General features: G+C 39.3%; 2 protein-coding genes across 4 annotated transcripts in view; one reads left to right on the top strand and one right to left on the bottom strand.

Annotated features, from left to right (window-relative positions):
* LOC116070721 (guanylate-binding protein 1-like) overlaps positions 1 to 13,192 on the top strand; it is a 16,541-nt gene extending 3,349 nt beyond the window's left edge. The window contains exons 2-10 of the mRNA XM_031342170.1: positions 1,462 to 1,589; positions 5,323 to 5,432; positions 5,645 to 5,844; positions 6,185 to 6,427; positions 7,257 to 7,537; positions 8,127 to 8,339; positions 8,749 to 8,851; positions 10,060 to 10,253; positions 13,067 to 13,192. Of these exons, the coding sequence (XP_031198030.1) occupies positions 1,462 to 1,589; positions 5,323 to 5,432; positions 5,645 to 5,844; positions 6,185 to 6,427; positions 7,257 to 7,537; positions 8,127 to 8,339; positions 8,749 to 8,851; positions 10,060 to 10,253; positions 13,067 to 13,192 (1,598 nt within the window). The remainder of the gene's footprint in view (positions 1 to 1,461; positions 1,590 to 5,322; positions 5,433 to 5,644; positions 5,845 to 6,184; positions 6,428 to 7,256; positions 7,538 to 8,126; positions 8,340 to 8,748; positions 8,852 to 10,059; positions 10,254 to 13,066) is intronic.
* Positions 1 to 14,440, bottom strand: part of Mcph1 (microcephalin 1) — a 401,136-nt gene that overhangs the window by 251,113 nt on the left and 135,583 nt on the right. The window lies entirely within an intron of this gene.

The following is a 14,440-nucleotide window of genomic DNA, read 5'->3' as shown; positions in this document are numbered from 1 at the left end:
CTGGAGCCTGTCCTTCCTGTGATCCTGGTTGTGTCAGAACTACTCAGAGTCAAGCTGTCTCTGTGATCTTGTGATTCTGTGATCCTGGGCTTGTTAGATCACCTGGGAGTGTGGCTTTCTCTGTGTGTTGTGGGACTGGCTGCAGAGCTTGTGCCCAAGGTCTGCTCAGAACACTACCCCAGACAGACCGGAAGGAACATGAGTCACTGGGCTAGTGAAGTTCCTGTGTGCCTGGTCCTGCTGGTCCCAGTTACTCCCAGTATTGGGACAGATGTTGGTTCCTGCTCACCTCTGATCCTGGGTGTGTCAGAGCGCCTGGGATTGGAGCTTCCTCTGGGTGTTGTGGGACTGGCTGCAGAGCTTGTGCCCAAGGTCTGCTCTGGACCCCAGCCCAGACAGACCGGAAAGAACCCGAGTCACTGGGCTGGTGGAGTTCCTGTGAGCCTGGTCCTGCTGGTCCCAGTTACTCCCAGTGTTGGGACAGGTGTTCATTCCTGCTCACCTCTGATCCTGGGTGTGTCAGAGTGCCTGGGAGTGGAGCTTCCTCTGGGTGTTGTGAGACTGGCTGAGGAACTTGTGCCCAAGGTCTGCTCTGGACCCCAGCCCCGATTTTTCAAGTTTTAAAAGTGTTTCAAATGAAAGATTTTTAGTGTCATGATTAAATATAACATTAGAGTCAGTGGACGCTCATCATTCCATGTGACATTGATATTTTAAGGATATTGTTTCTTCCAAACCTTAATCATGGAGCATGTGATTGTTTCTGTCTTCTATGTTTTCTAAAAACAATTTGTACATTTCCCTGCATGGATTTCTCACCTCTAAATCAAGTGAATCCCCAAGAAGTTTATTATTTAGGTGGAATTATAAATAGTAAAGCTCCCAGGGACTAAACCATCAACCAAAGAGTACACAAGGTGGGACTCAAGGCTTTAGCTACATATGTAGCAGAGGATGGCCTTGTGGGACATCAGTGAGAGGAGAGGCCCTTGGTCTTGATCTTACACTTGATGCCCCAGTGTAGGGAATGCCAGGGCAGGGAGGTGGGAGCTGCTGAGTTGTCGACAGGGGGATAGGGGATGGGAGAGGGGGAGGGTTCAGAGGGTAAATGATGAAAGGGGATAAAATTTGATATGTAAATAAAGAAAATATCTAATAAAAAAGGAAAATAAAACAGGAAACAAAAAACCACAAAGAAAAAAATGAAAATCAGATAACAAAGAAAAATAAATAAATAGTAATTTCTTAATTTTTGGTTCATTATTATGCTTTTTTAATGATAACATGTTGAATATTTTCAAGTATTTGGTGTTGTGACTTTTACTATTTCTCTGATTGTAAGGTCAATACTAGCTTGGCTTCAGTTAATTTTTCAAGTTTGGATTAATCTCATTTTTACCTGAATTTCCTGAAATGCTTCTAACTCTCCATCCACTGTGTGCTCTCTTCTGCATGTCACAGGATTCTCTCTGGGCTCCACTGTGCAAGCTCATACAAAAGGAATCTGGATGTGGTGTGTGCCTCATCCCCACAAGGCAGACCACACACTCATTCTGCTTGACACCGAGGGCCTGGGCGATGTGGAGAAAGTAAGAACTAAGAATTCAATTTGCAGTTTAGCCCCTCATATCCAAACATTCTGAACTTTTCAATAAAAAAGCTATAACCTAAATCTTGTCCCCAAACTCATGAGCATTCCAAGGATAAACTCAGTGTCTCGGATCTTTTGCTACATGAGAACTTCAGTTATACATTTGTATTTGAAGGCCCAGCCCTGCTTTCCATTTGTCACATGAGAGGAAAAAATTAGATGAGATTTTAAAAATAGCCACAGGTATTAATTAATGAATCACATGAAAGTAAATATTCTCATTAGCAAAGAGAGAAATATCTAAATTTACAGTGTACTTGAAGTTTCAGGATACCTGCAAGCATCCATTGTCTGTTTTGCAATTACTGCCAATGGTCAAAAGAATGCCTTCAAACAATAAGTATGAATCAAAAATCTTAGTCAAAATATTCAAAGTTCATTTGGAATTCAATTACTTTTCTTTGAAATTTTGTGTAGGTTTTTAAGACAACATTCATTTTACTAGGCACGATGGGAAAATTCTGTTTAAATGAGCATCCTGTAGATAGTGTGTTGTGTGAAATATAAAAATGAATCCCATACTAATGCTTGTTAAACACAGGCACAACCTTGGTCTGTCTCCAGCCCAGCAGACAGGCTGAGACTACATTCTTTCCTTTTAGCCAGATACTGTCTTCCCCCACACTGGCTCTGACTCTCTGGAGCTCTAAAACAGCTCTCTCCTCCCAGTGGCTGGCTGTTGCCAAACAGGATCAACAATCCCTGATTTCCAAGATCAGCTGGGGTGCACTTTCTTGCAAAACCATGCTCTACCACCTACTGTGGTTATCTGTCAGAAATCCCAGTAACCAAGTAAAAATCAAAACTGTAGAGGCTTATAATTTATAAGTCAGATTTATATCAGCAAATTCTCAACCCACAAAACACCCACACAAAGAATAAATACAAAATGCAAGCTACACACCTAGATGGGGCAAAAGCACCCTACGTATTATTTAATCATCTATCTATGAAATCTCCTATGCTTATGCCTCCCAGGACTGTGTGGTTCTGGTTACTCTTCCTCTCCTATAGATCCTATCTTGTCTCTTTACCTTCATCTCCCTCTCTGTCTCTCTGTCTTTCTGTACTCTGAGCCTGCCTTCTTTTTCCACTGCCCAATCCTAGGCTCTAGCCTTATCTTGTGCCTGTCCTCACCTGCATATAGACAGGAAGCCACATTTCCCCCCTTTTGTCTAGTTAAAAGGCTCTTTTCCTCTAAATATAAATTGAACACAACTATTACTATTATTATTTTGTAATTTATAAAGTATAAGATTCACCTTACATCCAGTCCATCATTTTTGTCAATTAAATAGAACATTCTGTTATCTATCCTAACTTAAAAAGGCTTATAGCTTCATGTCTGTTATGTCTTGGTTTAGCTTTTATCTCATCTGAAAATTATCCCTTCAAATATATTCTCTCAATGCTAAATAGCCTGGATTGGCTATGAGACTATAACTAGTCTTCAATCCCATCAGAAATCTACGAACGACTAATATAATCTGAAAATATAGGAAGCCTAACACAGCTCCCAGAACTGAGAGAAGTTGTAAAGACAGCTGCCTACCTATACAGCCCCAGTAAGTCAGGAAGTTGGAGCATCAGTCTTCAGCCTTCTGGCCCAGGACCATCTGACAGACCTTTGAAAACAGGAAATATTAAGGACTAGCTTATTCTGTCTCAGCAGAACTAAGCTGTCCTTTCTTATAACTTGTGTCCTCTCATGAACAGTATAGATCTGTTGATGAACTGAGGTAGTTCTTGCCTAGTGGCTGCCTTGCCACAACTGGAGAAATTCCACTGATGCTCAGTTTCTTCTGTGATTCCAAGAAAGTGTGCTATCAGCAGCAAACATGTCTCATCACCAAGTGAATAAATAACATTAAATGTCACATTTTGTGGAGTTCTGACATCTTTGAAACTATCTGTCTATGTAAAGTAATCTGGATTATTGTTAACTACTCTCAGCTATTTCTAAATAAAATATCTTGCAAATGCCCTAGCAATTAACTCAGAGGCAAGAACTTACTAACTGTCCCTTATTTCATATGCTTAATCATTTCAAATCAGTTTGTAATGGCATTTATAGAGGGACTGGGTCTAAGCTCTGTATGTTTGAAATTTTTGTATCAATAGAAGAAATCTATAACAATGAAAACTTTGACTTTGCATCAAAATAAATTCTGTACCAATGTAAGAAATTATAACTTCAACTTAGTAAATAATATTAAAGACTTCTACCAAATGAGATTATGGCCACACAATCAGTTCTAGCTATATTCTGTTCAATTCTGATCATTACTATAAATTCCCCAGAAAGACAACCTTGGAATAACCACCTCCAGCCCCCAAGCTCAGGGAACTGAGACAATTCTTTACAACTCCATTCTGCTGAATATGGGCATTGAGATATCTTGAAGGAGAGGAAGGTAGGGAAATGAGGGAGTCGACTGGCCTTAAGAAGGCCACACCAACAGTTGTTGTAGTCTCTGATGACTGTATCCTGAATGGATCTGGCTAAAAGTCCATGAGATCAGGAGTTCAAGCAGTCAGTTCCACATATCTGATGAAGAAATTCACCAAAACTGTACATTCTGCAATATACAAATCTCAAAACAAAATTTTAGTATCATCAAGACATCTTTTTGGATTGTATTAGTCTGTGTAGGGTGTTCAAACTAGTTAGGATGAAATTCTACTCCAATCATAAGTCTTCATTTATGCCATGTGAAAGATGGCACAAAGAATCTTTAACATTTTTGTTTGATTCTCTTGAATCTAGTTCTTCAGGAGGTCCCCCTCTGTCATATATGATCCATATAACTCTGGAAGGTGGACAGAGTCCAATCACTTTTTCTAAAAACTCAGAGACAAAATTTTTCTCACAAATCAGCATATCCTTCAGTCAGCAACCAGGAAAGCTCGTCGCTTGCCTTCTCTTCCAGAGGAATAATAAAACAACCACAAAACTCAAAACCCTACTCATTTTAATAATAAAAACAATTCAAAACAAATTAAGTAAACTAAACCAATACTCTATGAGCCTACTTTTAGGCATGATTTAGTTTGTCATGTCAGGATATTAACGCAAAATTCCTGTGGAGCCCACGAACAAAGAACATGAGTATTATAGAATATGAGTATCCTGTAGATTATATTATACCATCTACCTGTTATGTTCTCTGCCCAGAGCTACAAGCACTTATTTTATTAATACCTGTTTATAGCAGGCAATTATCACTGCTCTCTGCTTGGACTCAGTGAGAAATTTTTCCCTAAAACTAGTTTCGAACCATGGGCAAAATTCACCATGTGATTCTGACTAAATCTGTATACAAATCTATCCTAAAAGCAAATAATCCCAATTTTATAAATTCACAGTTCAATCAATATCTGCCCCAAGAAGCTTGCATTATCTGGCTCTCTGTGACTCAGAGCAGCCTGCACTCCCCACAGCAGGGGACCTCAGAGCCTGTGAGCAGGTATTTGCCCATTTTCTTTGTTTCAAGGTTCCCACACTTAAGGAATCATGTGACTTGTCCCTGCTCTGCTCATCCAGAGTGCATTTCTAACTCATAGGCTAAGAATCTTACATTTCTAGTGGATTCTTGATTGACGTGTAGGATCACGTGAAAACTGACACAAAACAATCCACACTCCTGACCCACTTGTGTTCTGACTTCCAGGGTGACAACCAGAATGACTGCTGGATCTTTGCTCTAGCTATTCTTTTAAGCAGCACCTTTGTCTACAATAGCATTGGAGCCATCAACCAGCAGGCCATGGACCAACTGCAGTATCCTTTCTGGTGGAGAACATCATCTCATTCTAGGAATGCTACAGAGTCAATGTTGGCAGGTAGGAGACAGAATAGTTCTAGAGCAGGGCGAGATTTCATGTACTCACTAATGGATTCACACTTGAGTCAGAATATGTAAAAATCATGAGTGGGGATGGGGGAGATGACTGGGGACCATGTTCATTCACCACTTCTCCTTAGCTACTCAGTTATGTGACGGAGCTCACAGATCAGATCCGAGCAAGATCCTCGCCTGTCCAGGATGATGGAGTGGAAGACTCAGCTGAGTTTGTGAGCTTCTTCCCTGACTTCGTGTGGACTCTGAGGGATGTGACCTTGAAGATGGAAGTAGATGGGCTTCCAGTCACAGCAGATGAGTACCTGAAGATTTCTCTGAAGCTCAAGGAAGGTACAGAAATTGATAGTTGTAGGAGATAAATTCCAGCAAAATACTATCCTTTTGAGTGCTTATATTTAATTTTTATTTTTATGCTTTTGGCTATCCCTAAGAAACAATTCTTATTTAGCATCTGCCTGGAGAAAGAGTCAATATTGACTATGTTAACTTGCAAATTTCTTTTCTGAGTACTGTTCTCAGATCACATTCATTTCCTTACTTGGGTTTGGTGAATCTGCATATATCCAAAGATTGTGCTATAGAGGGAACATTTATTTGAAGACATTTTTTAAATGACACATTAACCCTTCCACCAGCTATTCACCCTCCTTTGGAAAAACTATTTCCCCAGGTTCCTGCAAAGAAGTTGAAAAATACAACCTACCCAGACTCTGTATTCGTAAGTTTTTTCCAAAAAAGAAATGTTTTCTCTTCTATCCACCCACTGAGTGGAAAAAACTTACCCAGCTGGAGACACTACAAGAAAATGAGATCGATTCTGAGTTTTTGAAGCAAGTAGCAGAATTCTGTTTATACATCTTTAAGGAGTGCAAAGCCAAAACTCTTCCAGGAGGCATCACTGTCAATGGCCCACGTGAGTCCCTGTCCTCATCTTCCAGCATTCCGAGACAAAGGGAGAGTATCAGCTTTCAGACGTGTGGGAGCTGTGACTGGTTATGTTAAATTCTAGACAGTTTACACTGTTGTATTAGATTTTAACTACCCAAATCCTTATGTGGAATATTTAGTGAAAACTTAGTTTAAGTAAGTTAAACCACCACCGTGCGGTGGTGGCATACGCCTTTAATCGCAGCACTTGGGAGGCAGAGGCAGGTGGATTTCTGAGTTCAAGGCCAGCCTGGTCTACAGAGTGACTTCCAGGACAGCACATCCAGAGCTATACAGAGAAACCCTGTCTCAAGAGAAAAAAAAAAAAAAAAAAACAAGTAAGTTAAACCAAGCTAAGTTCCTATAATGTTGCACAAAGTTAGTTCAGTATTCAACCAACACATGTATACTTACTTAAACTTACACAAAAATTAAGTGAAATTATTTCAGATTTCTAAGTGAAATTTTTAGACTATACAGACTTATTTCTCATGGTTACTGTAATAAAAATAGAGACATATATTTCATAGGTTTATTAGTTCACCTCAAAAGCTTCTATAAAGCAATACTGAGCTGGAATGAGACAAAAAGGAATAATTTTGATGAGGAAAATATTACTCTCACACAGATATTTAATTAAAGCATTTCCAAGGGATTAATATAGAGGTCTCAGAATGCAGAAGGGAAGTCCTGTTGTAAACATGTTGGCACACTGGGAGATCCATGTTCAATTGACAGAAGCCTGCTTTATTCTTTCCTTAGAGAAGAGAGTTCTTTCTACTCCAGCTGTTGTCATCATTTGTTCTCGTTTATAGGACTAGAAACCCTGGTGCGGACCTATGTCAGTGCCATCAGCAGCGGGGATCTCCCCTGCATGGAGAATGCAGTCCTGGCTTTGGCTCAAATAGAGAACTCGGCAGCAGTGCAAAAGGCCATCAGCCACTACGACCACCAGATGAGTGAGAGGGTGCAGCTGCCCACAGAGACCCTCCAGGAGCTGCTAGACCTGCACAGGACCTGTGAGAGAGAGGCCATAGGAATCTTCCTCAGGACTTCCTTTAAAGATGAAGATCATTCATTTCAAATGATATTAGGGGTAATTTCCTCTCAAGTTTCTAAGGATCACTGTTGTATAAGACAAAGTACACCTCAGGCTACAAAACAATTGTTGATTCTGAAGGAAACTATCCTTTGCAGCCTTTAAAATGGTGAAACTGCCTCTTTAGAGTCATAACAATCAAAAGAAACCATTTTAAAACCCTGGACCAAAAGTTTGAAATAGTTTATAATACTCACCTGAAGTGCATATAACAGATGACTAGTGTTTTAATCAAATTATATATTTACTGTTATTAGACCAAGTTTCCTTTTTTGGGCAAGAGAAATGAACTTGTGGTCTTAGTTCTCTCTTTAAGCTATGTTTTGTTTCTTTCAGTACATTCATAATAGCTGTCAGTCTAGTATAAAAGCACAGTTTTTACATTGTGCTTGGCTTATACTTCTGAGCATCATTTCTAATAAGGATGGGGTTCATAAGAAGGTCCAAATTCAAAGAGCCACAATTTTCTTTAGCTTTCATCAAGTTTTCCGGGATAATCAAGGTCATGGGGAGGCCATGTGAGAAATTTTGAAGGTTGCTAACATCTTTTTCTGGTTATTCTTTTTACACCCATTTCATGCTGCAGTCTCAGCTAGAGGAAAGATGGGACAACTTTTGTAAACACAATACTGAAGTGTCATCAAATCGTTGCTGGGCATTGCTTCAGGCTATCTTCAAACCTCTTGAAGAAAGAGTGAAGCAAGGCATGTATTCTAAGCCGGGAGGTTACAACCTCTTTGTTCAGGAGACACAGAGGCTGAAGGAAAAGTACCATGGACAGCCAAAGAAGGGCTTACAGGTAACCAAGATGTTTATTGGTAAGTTCTAGACCACTGCTGACAAGCCTCGTTGATCCAAACAGTCAGAAACTGTCACCTAGTCATGTGATTCATGACTATCTTTTAACCCTACATTCCAGTCCTTCCATCTTTATATCTGTACCTCTCTGAACAGTTGTCTCCTTAAGAACTCTGTGTCTCATCATGATTTGCCCATGTAAACCCACAAAGCTATTCAGCTCCATGCCTTAGACTGAATGCGCAGAATCACTTTTTCCCAGTGTCAACCAGTAGGGACCTACATTGAGTTGGCTTGGATGACTTGCCCATTCCTGTGGTAAGGAATCTTTGATGAGAGGAGCAAGTTTGAGAATGGTGGGAAGACAGATAGATTACCTTCAACTAACTCTATATTCTCTGAACTCTAAGGCTGAAGAGGTTCTGCAGACATATTTACAATCCAAGGAGGCTATTTCTAATGCAATTCTACAAACAGATCAGAGTCTGACAGAAAAGGAAAAGGAGATTGAAGGTATGAAATGAGCCAAAAGGCAAAATACTTACAAAATCCTGTAATATAACTAATTTCCTGTGTTAAAATAGTAATTCTTAAACTGAAACATGAAAGATAAAGATGAACTTTGTCTGACCAAGGTGCACACAGTAACTGGTGTCATAGTAGCAGCTACTTCAAGAGTAAAATGGCCTCAGGATTGGTTTCTATCAAATAGTGATAACAATGAGGGATTACAGAGATGTCTCAATAGTTAATAGTTTTATATGCCTTCTAGAGGACCCCATCTTTATTTTCAATATGTGCCTATTGGTTCACAACTGACCCAATACCATGAGTGTTCACTTCTGGCCTACACAGACACCAGAAATGCACATGATACACAGATATACAAGCATTCAAAACATCCATTCACCTCCCAGGGACTAAAACACCAACAAAAGAGTACACATGGTGGGACTAATGGCTCTAGCAGCATATGTATAGCAGAGGATGGCCAAGCTGTTCATCAATGGGAGGAGAGACCCTTGGCCCAGTGAAGGTTCTATGCCCCAGTGTAGGGGAATGCCAGGGCCAGTAAGCAGGAGGGGGTGGGAGTAAGCAGGGGAGGGGGGAGGGAACAGGGATGTGTTTTAGTTTTTGGGTTTTTTTCTTTTCTTTTTTTCTTTTTCTTTTTCTTTGTTTGGGGGGAGAGAAAGCTGGGAAAGGAGATAGTGTAAATAATGAAAACATCTAATAAAAAAAGAAAATGCAAAAAAAAATCCATTCACATAAAATGAGATAAAACGATAACACCAAAATTTAAATACTAATAAAAAGAAACTGTGGAAGGAAAAAGGAGGCAATACTGTCTTTTCCAGGGAGGACTCCTATGACAGAAGGCCAAGCACAGGTAGCGCAGGAAAACACAGGTGTTTATCACAGTTCTAGAGAACAAGAATCCAGAGTCTAGGATGGTCAGGAGGGCTCTCTTGATATCTTGACTATCTTTTCCCTGCATCCTCACATGGTGGAAACACTGAACTTTGGTTTTCTCATCTTCTTACAAAACAGCAATAAGTACGTATGGGGCTCCATCATCCCTTTCCCATTTAAATTACCTCACCAGAATCACACCTAGCTATATCATCATACTTTAACTGCAAGTAAAGAGTCCATAGAGAGAGCCAGCATTCAGTACCTTCACACTCTGAACAATTGTAAAAATTCTTTCCCCTCTTTCTCAGTGGAACGAACGAAAGCTGAATCTGCACTGGCTGCTGCAAAAATGTTGGAAGAAACACAGAAGAAAAATGAGAAGCTAATGGAACAGAAAGAAAGAAGTTATCAGGAACACATGAGACAGCTGACTCAGAAAATGGAGAAGGACAGAATCCAATTAAAGGCAGAGCAAGAGAGGACATTATCTCTGAAACTTCAGGTACTCTGTTATTTTTATCCTCCAGAATTTTTAACTAAAACCACTCCATAGAGGTTAGATAATCATATAGTATAAGGAATTCTTCAGCTCATATTCTACAGCAGCCCATTCAAACTTACTTACTACTTTGCAATGATCCAAAGCCCCTTGCTTAGATAAAAAAAAAAAGTCCTGTGAATCTCATTTTTCTGAATCACTACAAAAACAGTTATCCTCACACAGGTATTGTATATGTATTTTATGAGCTTTATGGTATTCCTGAAAATCCATGTAAAATTTATACTTAAAAATATTTGAACTAGCTGGACACTGGTGGTGTATGCCTTTCATCCCAGGACTTGGGAGACAGGGGTAGGTGGACCTCTGAATTTAAGGCCATCCAGGACTACACAGAAAAATCATGTCTCAAAACACCAAAAACCTAAATAATCCAAAACAACAACAACCTCTTGGACAATTTAAACATTTAAGTTTCCACATTCAGGAAGAGGTCAATTGGACATTGGCACAAGGGGCCTCATGGAAACCCCTAAACATCACAGGCAATTGGCAAAGCTAGAGCCTAATGAGAAGCTTCACTCTCATGAAATAACATTCATGGTTCTGGAAAGAACTCTACACACTACAAAGGAGAAAGACTACAAGCCAAGTGACCTACAAAAATGGCCTGCTTGCAGAAGGCATGGGTACAATAATGGCATACACAATATGGTAATAACCAGCCACTTTTTGATTGGATTCAAGGACCACTCCTGACATTTGTAAAGTGACCAAGAACCTGAGACTAGATAGGTCATGGGACTACAGCAAAACCTACTTCTAGTATTATGCTACAAGAACCTATCAGTCAAGTGACTCCTCATGACATGCTGCTATACTCATAGATCATTGCCTTTCCAGACCACATAAGAGAAACTTCTGCTTACAGTAGTTGATAATTAACACAGATACGCATGAATGGGCAATGTGCAGAGAATGAGAGACTTTGGAGGGTTCACCTCTAATTGGACTTCTTTATAAAACCCCTCAAATCCCTCAGAATTCAAGGATCTACACAAAAGCAGAGGCAGAAAGATTGTAAGAGCCAAAGGTGATGAATGACTCCAAGGAAACAGCATTTTCCAGGTCCAATGGAAATGAGGCCCATATGAACTCCCAGAGATTCTGGCAGAATGCACAAGACCTGCAAGGCTCAAGGCAGACAGAGTCCCAGGATGGAGAGGGAGAGTCATACACAGGGTCCTAATCCAGAAGCTATCTGCAACTGATACACATTGGCAAAGAAAAACTAAGTCTTCTCCAATGAAGTCTCAATGGGAATATCAACTACACTGTAGGACAATCCCCATGCTCAGAAATAACTGGCCAAAGCAAAGTATACTCAGTAGTCATTTTGTAGGTTTTTGCTTTAATTTGCTTTAGTTTGGCTTTTTGTCTTATTGATACAATCATTTGTGTGTGTGTGTGTGTGTGTGTGTGTGTGTGTGTGTGTGTGTGTGTGTGTGTGTTTATGTGTGTGCATACTTCAGTCCCAGGAATACCTGACTGTGTATGTGGAAATAAAATCATCTATACAAATACAAATGACAAGCGAGATATGTGTGAGAAAATGGAAGGTGGAAGGTCATGAAAAACAATGTGATCAGCATATGATATAGATTCATATAAAAGTGACTTTATGTAACATAGTGGCACATACAATGAGTATGTACAGTGAATGTTTTAAAAATCACTACATCTCATTAAGCAATTAAAAGATGTCAAACGAGTGACCCAATGAAGCATTGATGGTGCACATAACCCAGCAGAGAGGTGTCGTGCAGCACTTCTACAATATGTGCATTTTAATTGACTCCTCATTTGAGGAAGAGTAATATGAAATGTTCTAAGTGAATGTTCTAGGAGAGAGTTCACACAATTGTGTGTAGGTCTGGAAATTAGCAATCTGCTTTTTTCACACTTTGTATAACTCTGGGAGCACATAGAGTAGAAAAACACATGACCAACTGACACACATTCAGGCTGGCAATACCTTCCTGTTCACAGTCCCTCCTCCAATATGAGTTGAGTCTAAATGCCAGTTCAGAAATGTAGGCCGTATGAGTCCTTCAGGTCCTCACCTGCTGTCTCTAACTCTACATATGACATTTGGAAGATAATATACAATTCCTTAATGACACATTTTCATTTATTCTGAGAGTCACAGACTTAAATTTCCACTCTTCTGTATGTGTAGAGTTACCTGGCAGTGGCTGTTGAGTAGTAATTCTGAGAACATTAAGGATGTCTGTGGTGCTCAAGAGCATTACTTTTTATAAACAATGATAAAACATACGTCTGTATACATCCTGTGATGAGAAATTTAAAAATATGTTTGCCCACACTTTATAGAGTTGTAGTCTAAGTATCTGGGACATGTCACTACAGAAGAACATGAGTGTGTGAAGAAAACAAAATAAACAACTATACTCTATAATTGCCAGTAGATAGAAAAGTTGCCTAGATCTAGGTATAATAATCAGACTCTCTGTGGATCCACCAATCCCAGGATAGAATTCCATATCAGATCTTTTCAAGGACTATAGTTATACACACTACATTTGACCAAATAAAAAAGTACCAGGGAATGTAACAAAGACTAAAAACTCAAGAAAGTGATAGGTACAGAGACTCACAGACAAAATTTAAGAGGGAATGCCAAAATTCCTGAGGAATTATTGAATTATTTCAAAAGCACTAATTAGAAAATTGTTTGGTAAGATATACAATCTTGTTGCCTCAGTTCAACATTCAATATTCTCTTTTCCTATTAGGAGCAGAATCAGCTACTCCAAGAGGGATTCCAGAAAGAAAGGAGAAAGCTTCAAGAAGAGATGAAGAATGTGGAGAAGAGATACAAGGAAAAAAGTATTATATTCTGCATGATAAATAGAATGTAAAAAATACATAGAATAGGGCTTAGAAGAGTATAGAAGAGGTAAAAGTCACATCTTGTGAAGCCTGGAGAATTGAGTTCAGTCACCAGAACATATGTAAGGTGGAAACGGAAAATGGATGCCACAGAGTTATCTTCTAATCTCCACACAAGCACAGTGGCACATGTGTGCTCCAGGCCCACACATACCATATGTATGTGCAATAATAATAAATAAAAATTAAACACATAGGACAGGAGTTTCCAATATGATCCAATCAGGGAACAAGTTTAATGATGAATTTGGAGCATCTACCAACTCCCACTGCTTCATATTTGAAATCATAGCATTTATAACATTGCTGAGCTAAGAGTCATGGCATTTATACCATCACTGAGCCACGGGAGTGGGATTTATACCATCACTGGCCTACAAGCTGGCAGAATGGAATTACCTGGAAAAAAAAACATTTTTCCACCTTAAGTTCTTCATTTAATTTAACTGTACTTATGCATTAGCATAACCTCTACTGGTTCTTATATTTGAACTGTCCATCCTTTTGGCTAGAGATGTTATAAATTATCTAGTTAGGGTGAATGAGAGGAGAGAGAGAGAGAGATTATGAAGGTTCTAATAGTTTGCATTTTCTTCTCCAACTATGTAATACTCTATTCTCTTCAACTCAGCATTCTTACTCCCTTTACATGTGCACTAAAGAAGAAACCAATTCTTTAGATATTGTTGAGTTCTTTTGAGTCAACAGGGTCAAATCACAATAGTTTCAGTGAGTGGCTGATGTACGATTAACAAGTGTTAGAAAAGTGTTGACACTTAAAGACACTGAATTTAGGGAGAGCCATAGAAAAACAAACACACTCACACACACTCATGCATACACAAATACACACACACACACACACACACACACACACACATATTGAATCCTCTCTCTATAAGCCTGTTAGTAATTAGTGGGTATCCTCAGATATAAGTGTATTTGGAAAAGAAAAGCAAGAAGGAGCCTTCACTCACCAAACCATGTATTGGTGAGATATGTCAGAGGCCTCCTGGTCTTTCCAAGGGAAAAGCTGGTATCACAGAACTCCATGTATCCAATGGCAAACTACCAAACAGGTTTTGGCAGAAGGAGACAACATGGCAGTCTTACATTTTTTTTTCCTTTCTTTTTCTTCAACAGTGGATCATATGAAAACTGAAACTTCAAAGACTACAGCAAAAATAATAGAAGAAAGACAAAGGACCTATGAGCAA

The sequence above is a fragment of the Mastomys coucha genome, unplaced genomic scaffold (assembly GCF_008632895.1).
Source record: "Mastomys coucha isolate ucsf_1 unplaced genomic scaffold, UCSF_Mcou_1 pScaffold22, whole genome shotgun sequence".
Taxonomy (NCBI): domain Eukaryota; kingdom Metazoa; phylum Chordata; class Mammalia; order Rodentia; family Muridae; genus Mastomys; species Mastomys coucha.
The sequence above is the reverse complement of the archived record's forward strand: the minus strand, read 5'-3'. Positions and strand labels throughout refer to the sequence as shown.